Raw genomic sequence first — 16,909 nt, forward strand, 5'->3', positions numbered from 1 at the left:
GGCGGGAGCCTCGTCCGGGCCAGCAGCGTCCCGCCCTCCGCTCCGAACGGGGCCCTGCCGCCCGCCAACCTCGGCCTGGCGGGGCCTGGCGGGGCCGGGCGGGGCCGGGCGAGCCGGGAGGGCCCCGCGGCCCGGGCCGCCCCTCTGGCCGCGCCCGCGGGGGGCTCCTGGCGGCCGGGGAGGAGGGAGGCGGCGGGGGAGGCCCCGGGAAGCCCCGCGGGCACGGCGGGACGGGGCGGGCGGGCGGGGGGGACCGGGGACACCGGGGCCGGGCCAGCCCCACGCGTTGCCATGGCGACCGGGGGGGCCCTACACGTGGTTGTCAGGGCAGGGGGATGCGCCTGCGCAGCCGGAAGACTGACTCGGCGGAAGTGCGTCATGCCGCTGACCCCCACGTCGGAAGTGCTTGTGCCGCCGCTTCCTGTCCGGTGCGGCGCGTGTGGCGGAGCGGCCTCTCGGTTCCCCCCGTTCTCCCCGGTGCGGCCGTGAGCGCTGCCCGCCCCGCTCAGCAGGATGGTGAAGCCACGCTACAAGGGCCGCAGCACCATCAACCCCTCCCGCGCCAGCACCAACCCCGGTACGTGTGGGGCCGGGCCGGGCCGGACTGTACGGTACCGTACCGTACCGTACCGTACCGGGCCTGACGCTGTGTTGTCTCCGCAGATCGCGTCGGGGGCGCGGGAGGAAACAACATGCGGGACCGAGCCACCATTCGGCGCCTTAATATGTACCGGCAGAAGGAGCGGAGGTGAGCGGGGCTCGGCCCGCGGGAGGCGGCGGGGGACCCGGCCTGGCTGCGCCGCCCTTACCGGTGCCGCGGGGCGCAGGCGGCTCCCTGCGCCCGCCCGAGCGGAGGCGCGGGGTGGTTTCCCGCGGGGCCGGGCGCGGTAGCGAGCGGGCGCCGGTAAATGGCGCTGTCGGCACCGGGGCCGGGCCGGGCCCTGCGGGTCGCACCGGGGCCTGGCGGGGCGGGCAGCGCGTTCGCCGGCGCAGAGCAGCAGCGTGGCCTCTGGTGGCAGATGGCACCGCGCTGAGGGCAGCTGGCCTTGCTCTGATGGCAAAATGCCCGGTTATTGGCACGGAGCCGCCCCATCGGTTTTCGTTAATGGTTTTCTGTTAATAGCGTGCGCTGGGAAGCCTTATCCTGAGCGTCAGGCAGGCCAGCGATACGTATCGGGGAATACAGCTGGACACCATATGATGCATAACAGCTGATGTGATCTCACTGGAATGTCATGAACCCAAAAATGCCCAGAATTTCTTCATTTCAAACAACAACATAACTCAAAAGCTCCCCTCAAAACGTCTTAAGAGCCTGACTTCCACACGGCTCCTTCGCTGAGAGACGCCCCTTCGCTCTGCTTGAGAATCGCTGGCTGTGGAGCAGCTCCCACCTTGTAAACATGCGCGTCTGCCATGTTGTAGATGCCACCGCGGTTTCTGAGAGTCCTGGTTCAGATTAGCAGATTTGTGTTGTTTTGCCAGATTTCACTTTGTTTTGAGAGCAGACTGGGAAATACATATTTTAAAAAATTCCTAAATGTAAGCCAGATCTCAGCTTGGAAGTGATCTGATGATGAGTGTTCTGCACCAGCTGATGGGTAGCGCTGATTAAAAATTTCCACGTGAGCCCATGAGAGAAGAAAACGGTGTTTACTGGAAATGGTACGTTGGTGCTTTTTGCATCCCAGTAAGCCATTCCTGGTTTGACATAAGCAGCCTTCTTGAAGAGTCTGGTCAAACTGGGGTGAGAGTTAGGAGCGTGCGCTGGCTGACATCACTTCTTCTGTTCCAGCGTATGAGTTAATTAGCCCTTACAGGCAGTACCATCTCCACTAACAATCTCAGGGGCACCAGTTCTAGATGAAGGGTCTTTCTGGATTTCGTGGACGTACTTCTGGTCTCGTGAACAAAAGTGCTAGAGGGGGGTGTGCTGCTCTTGCGTATTTACACGTGTTCTCATTTGTCACTTAGAAACAAATACGGTAAAGTGATTAAGCCTCTACAGTATCAGTCGACAGTGGCACCCGGCACAGTTGCAAGAGTGGAACCAAATATTAAATGGTTTGGTGAGTTTTTTTTCAGCTTTCAGACTCAGCAGGCTTAAAAACTGTTGAACTTTATGTGTTTGGAGGGTGTTTATTTCAGAATTGTGGGCTCAATGCTGTGTGGGACAGATACTGAGGGTGAAGGAACCCCACCGTAGCCGTGGGTGTGGGCTCACGCTTTGCATGTACCTGTCCTTTGGGTGCTTGCTTTCCTCGCACTCCTCTAAAGTGTGGTTATTCTGTCTCCTTCGGTCATTTTCCGGGGTTTGCCTGTGTATGTTAAGTGTCCTAGGGATACTTTTAAAATTTTCTTTAAATGGTGGGAAATAAAAGGATTGGCTTATTTGTGCTAATTTGGGGTTTGTCTCAAGTCAAATCCTCTATGTTTTGTCACTGGTATTTTTGATTCCAGGTGGAGTATTAATATTTTTTTAGTGTACCTGGGGTCTCTGAAGCAGTTAAGATGAGGAACGGTCAGGTGCAATATTTATTTTTACATGCAGGAAATACTCGCGTGATCAAGCAATCATCCCTACAGAAATTTCAAGAAGAGATGGAAACTGTCATGAAAGATCCTTACAGAGTGGTCATGAAGCAAAGAAAGTTGCCAATGTCCCTTTTCTATGATCGGATTAAACCGCACGTGAGTATCGTTCATCCGTACAGGGTGGAGGCTGGGTGATGCGCACAGAGGTGTCGTGAATGTTGTTTATCTGTGGGCGATCGTGCTGTCTCTGCTCAGCCTGGTGAAATGTTGTGTTCTAGAAGCATTGGGAGGGGCAATCGAAGCGGATGACTTGGGGAAGGATGTTTTTGAGAGCCTATCACTGTGAACATTGAATGTGAAGGCAAAGAAACAGCGTATTCCTTCCCCGCAGTTTGTGAGAAGGTCTATTATTTATTAGAAATTCTCATTTTCCGATAGGAAATTTACCCTAAAACATCCCAGGTTAGCGTGCCAGCTAATGACTGCGGCACCTTGCCACCTTATGTTCTAACGCTTCTAACAGCTTGTGTGACAGAGGGACTTTTTTTGAGGATGCTTCTCACTGCAAACGCTCTCGTGTGGTGAATTCGAACTCAAATACGTGCGTTTTATCTTGAATCAGAAATTCTTGTGTGTGCAGCCTTCATTTCTAGTACATCAAGTTTTAGATATTAAGAGGTTTCTTTCATGATGTCTGAACTATTATTTTGGACTCTGGCTAGCTCTTTTTTCATATAGAAACTTTCCAGGTTTATGTCATAAAAATGTTACCTAAATTAAGGAAAAGGTTACAAGAAACTAAACTGTACATTACAAAACCAAATTACTTCTTTCAGCAATGAATTGTATGCCATTCCAAGAAAAGTTGGCATTCATTACAGGCTTTAAAATCTACAGTTTTGATTGTAATTGTCCCTGACAAAGCTCTGTGAATTTGGTGAGATTTGTGCACTTGTTAGGAAAATAAGAAATGATCAAAGATAGCAGCTAAATTTTCATCATTGCAGCTTTAATTACATTTGACATCGTTTATGGTGAAAGAACTGAAGCATAGTTCTTTGGCAAGTGCAATGTGTTTTGTTGCTTATTAAATATCCACTCCTGTTTCTCAAAGATTAAGCTGGAGAACTCAAACATTGTTAGGAAAGTGCCTGTAACTCTTGTCACAGGTTGCAGAGTTGTGTTGAACTAAGGTCTTGCACGCTGCATGTCATGAGAGTGAAAAAAAACAGTGTTTGTGGTTTTTTTTTTTTACCAACCTGTTTTTCCTTAGACCTCCAGAGTTCACATTCTTGACACAGAAACATTTGAGTCAACGTTTGGCCCCAAATCACAGAGGAAAAGACCAAATCTTTCTGCAAGCGATGTGCAGTCGCTGGTGGAGAATGCTGAAGCCTCATCAGGATCTTACGATCAGGGCAAGGACCGAGACCTGGTGACAGAAGACACTGGTGTAAGGTAAATGGAAAGGAGAAATTATTTGTTGTTTACATTTCTGAAAGGCCAGCTTTGCTTTAAAGAAGTATCTAGTGCATCCATCAATGCTGCTGCTGTATGAGGAGTAAGGAAAGTGAAATTAGCTGAATTTGGGATTTTTTAATCCCGTTTTGCCCCTGTGTATTTAATCAGACTGTTGCTTCCATGGGACCCTTCTGTCTTTATTCATAATTTGTTTTCTGTTGCATGTCAGAGTATCTCCAAACTCACGTTTTGGGTTAGATAGGGACCTGACCAGTGGGCAGATAGGAATTGTTGGAAGAGTGCATGTTTGTAGGATCTTTCTGCAAATGGGTAGATTGAAGGTGGAGGACGGGGAGGGGGCTAAATCCCAGCTGTCTGTTACTTGGGCCTCATCTCCTCTTTTGTCCGTAAATGGCTTTAGAGAAGACAACACTGTAACCCTGTTATTGTTGTTCCTGACATCTCTGCTAATCCACTTCCAGGGATGAAGTACAGGAGGAAATATATAAGAAAGGACAGTCCAGAAGAATCTGGGGTGAGCTCTACAAGGTAAGCAACGCTTATAATTTGCAGCAGAGTCATGTCTGTCAGCCTTTACGAAGTCAGGTGCTTCAGCACAGCATTGGAAATCCTATACAGCAATAATCAGAAAAGGTCTGAAAACCATTTATTGCTCTGTTAAGGAAGCTTTGATACAATTGAATTTGCTGTAAAGTTTCTTAGAAACATTAAGACAGTGGCTTTCTTCATGCAGAGATGTCCTGAGTTTGTCATTCCCTTGCTGCTTTCCTGTCAGCCTAGTTGAACTGACTGACCTGAAACCATACACCCTTTGTCTGGTACTGATACAGTACATAAATGGGAACAGAAAAAGCCAGCTGTAGAAGAAAGCAGAGATTAATTTTCAAATCTCTGCCTGACTGAGCTTGATTCTTGAGCTCTCGTCCCACTGGAACAAACATCCTTAAAATATATGATCTTGAGATGGACTGGCAGAGCGAAGGTATTAGCTTCTCTTAGATGCCTGGGGCTTTACTGCAAATAAACCCCGAAGTTTCTTTAGGCTAAAAACATCTGGCAAGTTGATAGGGTCGTCTTTGGAGGGCTCTGACCCTCAGTTCCCTGTGAGCCACCTTGGCTGCTAGAGGAATGGAGGCTGAGAAGGAATTAGGGTTGTAAGAGCGGTTTGTCAGTGACTGTTAGGTGTGAAGTTGCTTGACCTTTTGCTCTGAATTTCCAAATGTAGCTTAAAACCTTTTCATTTAGATCTAAAAGCGCTGGGAATGATAGAGCAAACCAGATTTCGGTAAGATGCTGCCAAAAATGCAGGAAATAGCTGTGAAACAAATTCACTTGGCTTGAAGCAAGTCATAAAACGACAGCTCCCTGCTGTAGATGCTTAGTGGGCTAACAGCAGGTTCCTGCTTGGTTGTGTGTTTCATATTGATCCAGAAAACATACTTTCTTCCTGATCCTTTATGAAATGGCAGAATTGAATTGCTGCAGAATGGATGGTGAACATTGTTTTTGTCTACTGAAGCAATTCGTTTTCCTGCTTGGGTGCAGTGTTTTCTTTCCCAAGTGCTGCGAGCACCTTCCTGGTGCCTAAGAACAGGTAAAAGCTGTTCAGCTGTCCAGCCCGAATGTGGAGGGGAGTTCGGGGGAGAGAGAGCAGAGGATCAATGGATATTAGTCTGAGCTTTACTAGTCTGTGCGGAAGTAGCAGTTGTTGGTGAAGGATACAAGGTTTTTAAATTAATGATGCGGTTTAGAAAACTACTGGTTTTCATTTTGGAGGTACAGATGTCTTTTTGTAAAATTCTTTCCTTCTGTGTGATTTCTTTTTTTTTTTTTTCAGGTGATAGACTCATCGGATGTTGTTGTTCAAGTTCTTGATGCCAGGGATCCCATGGGTACTCGCTCCCCTCATGTGGAATCTTATCTTAAAAAGGAGAAACACTGGAAACATCTCATTTTTGTCCTGAACAAATGTGATCTTGTTCCTACCTGGGCTACTGTAAGCACAGTCCTGCATGTTATTCCTTCTTTGTTCCTTTTGTAGCCTCTGCTTTAATTCTGTTGCCAGTCCTCATGCTGGTCTCAAAGGGCATAATGTAACTGGGTCAATGGGAACTCTCTGCTTGCCTGCTATAAAAGTAACAATTACAATGTAAATCTGTCCAAGTTTGGCTGAGTTGAGCAACACTCACCAGCCACAAATTCTCTATTTCCTCTGTCTGGATTTAACAGTTCAGCTGATGTCTCCAGAGTATCCTAAATGTTAGTCCGCTTAAGATCCATATCCACCACAGCTGGTTTGCTTTATATCGTTAAACTAATTAGTTTTAGCTAGCAGTGAAGGCGTTTTTGGGAAATTGTCTTTTATAAAAACAATACTCAGTTTTTTAGCTGTTGGGTTGGTGAAATGCTTCAAAGGTTCTTACATAGCAATTTTCATAGACAGTTGCATTTGTGACCCAAGCGAAGATGCTGTGTACTGCTGCTCATAAGCAGATCGTTTCACCGCCTCCGCAGCACAGGATCCCTAACCGAGTAATGTTTTCCTCTCCAGAAGCGCTGGGTTGCTGTCCTTTCCCAGGAGTATCCAACACTTGCTTTTCACGCCAGCCTCACAAACCCTTTTGGCAAAGGTGCTTTCATACAGCTTTTAAGGCAGTTTGGAAAGGTACAGAACAATTTTGGGGATTTGTATTGTTGTTTGGGGGAGGGCGTTTAGTCTGGAGTTTTCTGTTTTGTTAGCGTTTGGGGTTCAGTACGCTTTCTTATGGCCATTCTGTCAGCAAACGACTCCATCAATAAAGCTCCCTTCTTTAGAGAGAAAATGGAAAATATTCCTTCAAATATGTTCAAAATGTTTGTCAGACTGAGGAGATCCAGAAAGCGTGGGTTTGACCATCAGTCTCTGGCCTAGGTTTCTTGTAGACAGAGTATCCCATTGACACTCCGAGGTCTCATTTGAATGCATAGAAGAAAGGAACATATTTCACACCTGTTTATGGCCGGCATGTATGCATATTCTGTTAAGGTATTCTCCTTTTAAGTGTCTTCATTCTTCCAAGAAAGGCACCTTCTGTTGCCTCTAGATTACTTACTGTCTCTTCAAGCCACGTCTGTATTCTGTCCCCAGCTACTGTTTATATTTGCTTGGTTTCTCAACCTAAACGTTTTCTAAATAAGATGTTCACAAGTAATTTTAGAGCAACAAGGAATTCAAGGTGTTCACATCTTCGTTTTGAAGTAGCAAATATTTTCTTCAGTGCTTGGAGTTCTTGCGTGGCAGGTTGGTTGTACCCTTATACATTTCTCCTGATAGAAAAGAGCTGATCTCATTTTTTGGTCTGGTGCTTGGGAGCCCTGTTTGCTTTCCAATGTAGTGAGAACAGTAGCTGCTCACATGCTCAGAACTGTAGTAGTAACTCTGTCTTTCTCTGTGAGGTGGTAATAAGATGTGTTATTTCTTAACAGTTACACTCTGACAAGAAACAGATCAGCGTGGGTTTTATTGGTTATCCGAACGTTGGGAAAAGCTCAGTGATCAATACATTACGGTCTAAGAAGGTCTGCAATGTGGCCCCTATTGCAGGTGAAACAAAGGTAGGAAGAGATCCCTACATCAAAGATAAAAATTAATTAGGCAAGTGCGTTGTCAAAGGCAGAATTCATGTAAAATTAGCTCAATGACGTTTTCAAGTCTAGCACTTGAACTGTACAGGCTGTGTGACCCTGAGTCTGAGGAGTGGCTGATGGACAGGCTTTGCTCTGAAGCGCTGCTACTGCAAGCATTTCTGAGTTCCCGCTCTCCCTGTACTGTAGCGCTGTGATCTCTGAATGCTCAGCTGCCCTGACTCAGTGTCTGCGCTTTCCCAAATCAACTAATTGGGTATATTTGTGCTGTCAGGCTCTGTTAGTGCTGGTTTTCTAACTCTGTTCTTCAGGAATGTGACAATAAACAAGAAGACAAAGTTACAGGAATCTTCCTTGCTAGCCTGTTCATTTTACTCCTAAGTATCACTAAAGTTAAGGATCATGGAAGAGGAAAACCACAGAATATCAGAGTTTGTCGTGATTTTAGTTTCCTCACCTTGGTCCTGTGAGTTAGTAGTTCGATGCGAAACCTTAGGGATAGCATTGGCTGATAGAGAAGGAGCAAGGTGCAATATGTCTTGGCTAGCTGACAAAAGTGCCAAGTTATATTCTGTTTCTGTGTGTTAATACCAAGTTCCTAAGATGACTCCTGTGTATTAGAACCGTGCATTTAAAAAGCAGAACGGAGGGCTGTCTGTGGAAGGAGGTAACACGGGGAACTCCTGATCCCTTTCAGGTGTGGCAATACATTACCCTGATGCGGCGCATTTTTCTCATCGACTGCCCAGGTGTAGTTTATCCATCTGGAGACACGGAGACAGACATTGTGCTGAAGGGAGTGGTATGTATCGGCTCTAAATGCTGGAAAATCTTTGCCGTTGTTAACATGATGGGTTCAAGGAAATGAATGCACACTTTCCAAAGGGTTGATATTCTACCATTCGTTTTCAGGTTCAAGTTGAAAAGATTAAGAGCCCTGAAGATCACATTAGTGCCGTGCTGGAAAGAGCCAAACCAGAGTACATCAGAAAGACATATAAAATTGATTCCTGGGAGGATACAGAAGACTTCCTTGAGAAACTTGCTTCTAGGACTGGAAAACTGCTAAAGGTGTGACAACTTTCTGCATTTGCAGGCTGGAAGAGCATGTGGCCTGTTACTGAACATGAGAAACACAAATATTTGTTGCTTACAGGTAATAGAAAGGTGGCATGCCCTGGAAACGTGGACATAAATTGTTACTGGGTTCTTTCAGGGTGGTGAGCCTGACATACAAACTGTGAGCAAGATGGTTCTCAATGACTGGCAGAGAGGCAGAATTCCGTTCTTTGTGAAGCCTCCGAATGCAGAAACGGGTCCTCAGGTGAGAATGTGATGCTCCTGCCTCTTCTTCTCACATTATTCAGTTTTCCTAATGGTATTCACTGCTGTTTTTCCCAGAGTGCCATGTAACTTGGGCAGTGCACGTCTTGGGCTCTGCCCGAGTCTGGTGCTTCAGGTGACACTCACTTGAATTTGGTGAGGACCGGGCAGCAATGCTCTTCACAGAGATGTCCGAGCCGTTTTGCATTCATCTGACTACCAGAAATGTCAGTAACTATCACATCGTTAGGCTGTCATCTTAGGCTTTTTCCAAAGAGATGCAATGGAAATTGCTCTCAGAGATGATGGGACAGACTTTGTAGATAATATATCCGTGACGCTCTTTCTTGTAGCCTCCTGCGTTGGAAGTAGCTATGACATCAAGCCAAGATAATAACGAGAAGAAAATCTCTGAGTCGGTAGCATCAAGTGTGGAGCCAGCAGAAGAGAAGAAGAATACAGACACTGAAATTAAGCAGCTCATGTCACATGTTCGGCAGAACTTTGGGAGGATTAATGTGGCACCTGAGTTCTCAGAAGAAGACCTGGTTCCTGTAGATGTGCCAGGCTTTGATGAAACAGACAGTGATTCTTCTGGAGAGGAGGAGCAGGAAGAGGAGAAGGAGGAAAAGGAGCAACCAGAAGGTTCAGTAGAGGAGGAATCTCAGCTGGCTGTACCAGGTGCCAGGGAGAGCTCTAAGGCAGTTCTTAAGGCTTTGGAGGAGAAGATTGCAAAATACAAAAAATTTCTGGATAAAGCCAAAGCCAAGAGATTCTCAGCAATAAGGTATCTGAATCTGCTCAGTGATTCAAATATTTCGCAGGGGGGAAAAGGGTTATTGTGGTTCTGCTGTAGTCTCACTCCATTCATGACTTGCTTGACTGGTTCCTCTGTTGCCACACACAAGTTGCCACAGCTTATCTATTTTAGCCATAAATATTTGAACTTTGGCTAAGCAGCAGTTTGTTTTTTGAAAGATTATTCCAAAAAGTCCTATTTACCAGCATAACTAAAAATGTTCTCACTTTTGGAAAGCTGCCTCTTAAGCTATGGATTAGAAATCTGTTGGTATTCTGGGAAGTGATATTACATCTCTCCCTGATGTTGGGCTCTTTCTTGAGCAATACCAAGGCTAATGTCCTACCTGGATATGCCAGCTGGGTCCCCACGCGTGTACAGGAGTATCCTAACTCATACAGCAGGTCCAGTTTCAGCAAGGCTCATCCACCAGCTTTGTGAGGACTAAGATTTCAAGGTTAAGTGTTACTTTTTGTCCCTTTGTGCAGCTCACAAGCGCAGTAACTCCAGAGACGAGATTAGTGTAATATGTTTTTTGGGTGCAAAGGCTGTGGCTTTGCTGCTGACAGGCTGCTGGGATCTATTGGAGGGTGATTGCTTCTCGGAGATGGTTACATTTTGTTGCGACATTCTTTTATTGCTTATTTTATCTTTTGTAGAATCCCTAAGCAGCTGACTGAAAAAGTGTTTGCAAAATCCATGCAGAAGTCTGAAGAACCCAAAGAAACTGAAGACAGAGGTAAAACAAGATCAGCAGATGTTCTCAATCTACATTTGGAAATGCCATAAGCAAGAGAAGAGAGGGAGTTAGGGGGAGAAGCGTTCATTAGCTCCTGATTGCAAGTCCTTTTTCCCCTAAAGCCATTGAAATATTTCCATAGCTAACCTAAGGGCTGCCTGACGACCTTGCTGTAGCCTGCCTGTAGAACACCTGTCTGACATACAGGAAGATATGTCCCTCTACTAGTGAATGAGGGTGAAGTGAAGACATATGTTGTATTTCCAAAAGAATGGTGCTATGGGCAGATTGCAGTCTGAGCAACTTCCATTCCACGTGGTTTAATGTTACACAGAAGGGAGTGGAAGGGTTTTACGACATTATAAAAGCACAGAGCCACTTCAGGCTGTAGGTTTTACTGTGGTGACTTCAAGAGGCTGTGGCTTCAGTTTCCATAGTAAGTTTGATTAAAGGCAAAATCCTGTGGGAGAACCCTATTCTGACAAGGCTATGAAATCCTTCTGGACTTGCATGGGGCTTTAAGCAATCTGCTGCTCAAGAGCAGTTTTCATAGTAATAGCCAGTGATTCTCTGGCAAGGAGGACGCGTGCTGTTTTGGTAGAAGCTATTAAAATACGACCAAAGGAATGCTTTGCTGAAGTAGATGGAATGGTGACCCCAGTCTTAAGTTCTGCAAACAGATGGGTGTTTTGGAGGATGCCTGAGTAGTGATCTCTGCTGTTTGCAGGCAGCACAGAGAAGAAAAGGAAAAGGAAAGCAGAAGAGGAAGATGATGATGATGATGACCATTTGGGTAAACAGCCTTGCAAGAAGCTTACATCCAAAGAAGTGAGTGTGATCTCTTGTGGTAAAACAAATGAGCAGAGTAATGTTGCTGGCTTTCTTTGTACATAGATTGCCCGTTATCACTTGGGAGCTTTGAGACTGGGCACTCGCAGGAGGGAGGGAGCGCAGGGACTGTCGCGGAGGTGGGGGGACTGTGAAGGCAGGGTGACTTGCTGCTGCCGTGAGATGTGACAGCGGCACGTTCCAGCTGAGCATGGACCCCTAAAAGGGTCCAGCAGGTAACCACGACAGAAGAGCGGTGAGGGGAGAAGCCTTCGGGGATAACTCTTCTGCCTTCAGCCTTAGCTTGCCCGCTGATGCTGTTACGGGAGCAGGGGTCTAAGTGCTGGGAGATGGGAGAATTTGGAACTAGATGGGCAGTACTGTTCTCTCTTCAAAGAGAGCTGCTGCTATTTTCTGTTCGTGTTAGTCAAGTCAAAACAATTCTTCTAGAATAACTTAAATACCGAGTGAAATAATCTGTCTGCAGGACTTTGAAAGTGATTCGTAAGCACGCTTGTACAGCAGGGGCTTTTTGGAGCGTTGCTGTGGGCTGTTAGGACTGTCAGAGGGGTGCGGAAGACTCAATTCCGTTTGTGAATGTTCTGTCACATCTTCTGTTACAGAGCTCTTACGTGACTGCACATCGGGTTGCTTCTTGTATCTTGTTTACTGCTATTGAAAAGATTAAAGCCTGTTTTGTAACATTTTAAGAGCATGGGTGGGTGGATTCCATACAGATGTCTGTATATTCACATCGGTAGTGTTTTGTTTGGAATTATTTTACTTGAGGCATGTGGCAAAGTGAACAACATTTGAAAGAATGCAAACAAATTCAGGCTGTGGATACTGTGGATTTGCTAACGTGGTTTGTGTGTATTTACAGAGGAGACGAGCTGAGAGGCAGCAGCGGTCCAAGAAAGTTGGAGTCCGGTATTATGATACTCACAACGTGAAAAATAAGAATAAGAACAAGAAGAAAACTGGCTTGGAGGGACAAAGATCAAAGAACAAGAAATACAAACATAAGCAATAACTGATTATTCTATTAAATTTTACATAAAACAGCTCTAGTATGCAGTGGGTTTTTTTAATACAACGCTTGTAGCTCCCATTCAAAGCCCAGTTTGACTTGTCTGTCTTGTTCCCAGGAGTAGCGTCTCACTCTGTTTCTGCATCATCTGAAAGTTCTGTCTGCAGTTGGAGATCTGCATCTTTCTGCATCACCAGCTAAGGCCAGTAAACACTGCGTTGGCAAAACACATCCTGACGCGTTATTCAGTGGTTTGGTTTGGTTTATTTTCCCCCCAGAAACGACCTTTATGGAGTTTTTCGTATGACTACAGTGAATTATCTTTCCCATGCCTGCTTGCTACCTATAACCAGCTAGTTACACAGGTACCTCGAGTAAAGATTTCATTTGCTTCCGCTGAGAAGTGACGCTTGGAATGGTGTCGTACCCCTTTGTTTCCTCAGGAATAACCTCGTAGAGAGCTTTGGCATTGCTCATCCTAGGTTACTACTAATGGCTCTGACAAGGGATTTCGATGTACAATTAACACCAACTTGCACGTACTCGAGGAAACGCCCTCCGAACGCCTGTCCAAGAATTGCCTGTGATTTGATTCTTAGTGAACGTGACTTACATTTATTGTAGACACTGCGTATATTCTTTCTGAATTTTCTACAACCTTTTCAAAGAAATAATATTACAGAGAGGCTTGCACATAAAATCATTTATTAGTTTATTGCTTTGAAAGTCATCTAGCGTATTACCAACAGGCAAGTCCCAGACAGGTTCACTATTCAAGGAGCTGAATGCTGAGACGGCATTGAAAGAGGGTGCAGTAATTAACGAAGCTCTTGAATTTCAACTCTTCGAGAAAAAAAGAAAGAAAGAATACAATTACGCTGCCTTCAGTTACCAGTAAGTGAAAATGCAAGACACTTTTATGAAGACAAATCTTTGTCACTAATTGCAAACTTCTTGCTCTGACAGCTCTTCGGAGCGCTGCCTGGAGGACAACAAAAAAAATCTACTTATTTGGTGCAATGATGCTTTCAAGTTGGGCCTGAAAAACAAATGAGACAGTAAGTTATTTAGATTCAACCTAAAAAATAAACGCACAGTGCTGTACGCTGATAAATTGTCTGTTAGATATTCAAAGCGAGGAGCTGGGGGATGCTGCAAGACTTCAAGAGAAGCAGGCCAGGGCTTTTTTCCCTAGCTATTCCATTCCTTACATGTTTTATAAATTAGCTTTTCATTCTTGGCATACGCACTTGGTGCATTCGGAGAAGAAAAGAGCTGGCCGCGGTTCCATACAATGAAAGACTCATTTTATAATGTAAAGCATTGAAAAGGAAATTAAATAAAAGCTGTTGAAACAGTGGTCTGAATTCTCTGATTTCAGGCTGGACTATGTTAGCTAAATTAAATATTTGGCTTTCTAGCATTTGGAACACAAACTCTGACTCTGGGACAAAAGTAGCTGGGAATGGCAATTTTTTCAGTTCCTGAGACAACTTGACACCCAATTAGTAGATTGATGGGCGAGCTCCCCGTGCTTCGGGAGCGCGTAGCGCATGAGGCTTGCAGGGCTCTTAGATTGTCCTCTTCCTACGGCTGCCGTCGCAATACACAACCGTGGTGCATGCACAGCTGCTACAATACCTGTACCTCCAGGAAGAAAGGGATTCAGTGGCAACATGCATTTGATCTAATGGTTATTCTGTTTTGTGCCCTAAAACATTCCAAGATGGCCTGAAGACGTTAATGGTTTAGAAAGGAGGAACAGCGAAGATAAGGAAAGCAGCTCGGTGTAAAGGGAATATTTTTAACTGTACATTTAACGTTGTTTACGGTAACGTTTTTTCTTTACTCAAACGATGTGGGATTTCTTCCTTTCAAAAGCAGAGTAATGAGCAGAAGCTCTGTTTTCACAAAGGAGTGTGCACAGAATTACTCCTGCAATCATGCAGTCCCTACTGCGTAAGTACACAGTTGTTCTTATTAGGTAATATTTAATGTTAAATGGTGTGTCTTGTTATCAGGGAGCCAACTTTAATGGCCAAGGGCAAAGAACCAAAACATCTTAATTTGCCTTCGCTAGATTTTCTATTTTCTAGTCGAGAAGGGGTGCTAACCATTCTAACCTCACAGTCGAGTTATTCAGAACAGATTCCTGGGGTATCAGTCAAGTTTGAAGCCTCTGCGCTGGGGGTTCAGCTGCACGCGTCTGCTCTTCTCCAGCTGGCTATGACAATCGATCGTTTGCTGAACAAATCCTGATCTCCCCCTGGCAAATGCGTGTACGACTAGGATGCAATTAATCTGACCTGCTGTTTGCATCCTCGGGTTCACTAGTAACGACCAATGACTGACTGAGCAAGGAAGCAGAGAATGCAAAAGCACTATTTTCCCATTTCACTGAGAATTTAAAGTAAGTGGAACATCAATCCAAATGCATCATAAATGTAACACTTCTAAAACCATAAGGAGAAAATTATTTTTAGATCTTTCTAAATACAAAGTGAGAAGTTTTACCATTACTATTTGGAATGGCGTTTTTTTACTAACCTTCAGCTGTTGATTTGTTCGTTTCAGGAACTGAACCTCTTCAGTGTGTTTCTTCTCTTCTATCTGTCGCCTTTCACTTTCACGCTTTTCAACAGCTTCACATTTAGCTTTCTCTTCACTCACTTGCCTTTCCAGCTCCCGCTTTTCCTCTTCTAGCTCTGCAATCTCGGAAAAGAGGACAGATCTCTCAAGTTTTGTTTGTTAATAATCGATTTTCAGTTAAGATGGGACAAAGTTGTATGTTGTGCAGTCTTTAGCAGATAATTTATGAAGTGCAATTAAGCCCTAGGAAACCAGTAAGATGAGTATTTTGATGATCTTTACTGCCATCCAGTGGAAATAGAAATAACTGATTTCATATAAAATGTTGTACGTAATATTCTTACGCTGTATCACCTGCAGAAAACTACATTATGGAATTAAGAGCCCAACTTACTCTTTTTTCCATGTCAGATTTGCCTTGCTCAGCTTGCAGTGCCTTCCGCATGCCAAACGCAACGCTGCTCTCGTACAAGGTCTGATAAGCAGCAATTGTCATTTGGATTTCATCCCTGACTCGGAGCAGCAGCAGTCCTCGCTCTGCACAGTTAATTGTAGTTTCACGGATCAACTCATCTTTAAAGAAAGGGTGAAACAATCTAGTTAGAGTAGCTGCTGCACATTTAGCTGGGAGTGCTGGATACACTCAGGGTCCAGAGCTTGTTGTCTTACCTATTCTCTGCACCACAAACTAGAGAGAGTCACAATTTTTGTTGTTGTTGCGTTACAGCTATAGCATCAAGTGCCAGCAAATAAAAGCAGGGTGCTGGTACAGAACCTATGGTAACAACAGTGATACCCATCTACTAAAGCTGTAACAGCAAACACCTAAAAACTTGTAATGATGTTTTTACTTATCAGGAAACCTCCAGAGGAGCCAAGAGCCTCCAGAGGAATTGTGCTCAAACCAGCGAGTCTCTTGCGTTTGGAAGACCGACACCACGTCGTCAGAGTGCGTAAGAGAGCTTAACAGTTGTGCAGTGGTTTAAGTTATTTTAAATTAACTGTTGGGGTTAAGTACAACTAAGAATTTGAAGCTTCTTTGCATCTTTTGCTATTACGGATGTGTAAGCATACCTTTACGACATGTTTTTTGAGTCTCAGCTTTGTGAACAAGAGGGCACTGTAAAATGCGCCGTATAACCCCTGCCTACGCTGCCAGCTTTTAATGGTCACGCCGGTCTGATCCGCAGAGCGCTGAGGAGCTGGAGGCCGAGAGGGAAGGGAGCGCGGCTGCTGGAAGAGCCCCCTTGCCCCGCTCAGCCTCCCTCGCCGGCACCCCTCAGCCCTGCCCCGTGGGCACCGGGGCTGCGTTAAGCCTTCCGGACGGAGGAGCGCTGACGGGGACGTGGATTGGGGTCGGGGAGAGGCCGCGGAGCGACGGCTTTCGCTGGGCACTGACCGAAGCACTGCGCGTAGAGCTCCCTGCGGACGGGGCAGATGCCGGTCTCCCGCGCCTGCCGCTGCTGCAGCCGCAGGTCCAGCTGCTCCTGCAGATGGACGACGTCCAGGCGGGTGCTGGGAGCGCTGGACACCTCCTGCACCCACAGCCGGTTCTCCTCCTCCCACTCCCTGCCACGACAAGCACCGGGCGTCACCGGGCGCCCCGCGGGCCCGGCCGGGCGCTGCCAGGCGCGGGAGGGCCCGGCCCCGCTCACCGCGGCGGCAGGATGGCGTTGAGGATCTCCTGCGGCTGCTTCGCGGACTCAGCGGCGGCCGCCGGCCGGGGGGGCGGCGGGACGGGCCCCGTCGAGGCGGGCGGCGGCGGGGTCCCCTTCAGCGGGCGGGCCTGCGGGGGGAGAGAGAGAGCGGAGCGCGGTAGGCGCGGGCGGCGCTCAGCCCGCGGCCGCCCCGGCCCGCCCGGCCCCGCTCACCCCGGGGGAGCGCTTCTCCGTGCGGCGGCTGACGAGGACCGGCGGGTTGTACCGCAGCAGCGAGTCCGGCGGCGGGATCATGGCGGCCG

At 46.5% G+C, this 16,909-nt stretch overlaps 2 protein-coding genes across 5 annotated transcripts; one reads left to right on the forward strand and one right to left on the reverse strand.

The window, feature by feature from the left end:
• Positions 1-384: 384 nt before the first annotated feature.
• On the forward strand, positions 385-12,363 carry GNL2 (G protein nucleolar 2; the record flags this gene model as incomplete). Of its 4 annotated transcripts, none has more annotated exons than XM_082329763.1 (16): positions 385-577; positions 664-748; positions 1,975-2,069; positions 2,552-2,691; positions 3,809-3,993; positions 4,479-4,545; positions 5,855-6,013; positions 6,569-6,682; positions 7,483-7,611; positions 8,339-8,443; positions 8,554-8,712; positions 8,858-8,965; positions 9,318-9,751; positions 10,423-10,502; positions 11,230-11,330; positions 12,214-12,363. In XM_082329763.1, the coding sequence occupies exons 1-16, from the start codon at positions 514-516 to the stop codon at positions 12,361-12,363; spliced, it is 2,175 nt and encodes a 724-aa protein (XP_082185889.1). In that variant the 5' UTR covers positions 385-513. The 4 variants fall into 4 exon arrangements, with proteins under 4 accessions (XP_082185889.1, XP_082185890.1, XP_082185891.1 ...); XM_082329764.1 differs by having other exon boundaries at positions 6,572-6,682; XM_082329765.1 differs by lacking the exon at positions 385-577 and adding an exon at positions 1,124-1,665 and having other exon boundaries at positions 663-748.
• Positions 12,364-13,295: 932 nt separating this feature from the next.
• On the reverse strand, positions 13,296-16,901 carry DNALI1 (dynein axonemal light intermediate chain 1; the record flags this gene model as incomplete). Its single annotated transcript, XM_082329768.1, has 6 exons — positions 13,296-13,399; positions 14,908-15,072; positions 15,344-15,522; positions 16,349-16,518; positions 16,605-16,780; positions 16,824-16,901. The coding sequence occupies 6 exons, from the start codon at positions 16,899-16,901 to the stop codon at positions 13,364-13,366; spliced, it is 804 nt and encodes a 267-aa protein (XP_082185894.1). The 3' UTR covers positions 13,296-13,363.
• Positions 16,902-16,909: the final 8 nt, after the last annotated feature.

Source organism: Platalea leucorodia, assembly GCF_965183815.1.
Source record: "Platalea leucorodia genome assembly, chromosome: 18".
NCBI classification, from domain to species: Eukaryota; Metazoa; Chordata; class Aves; order Pelecaniformes; family Threskiornithidae; genus Platalea; species Platalea leucorodia.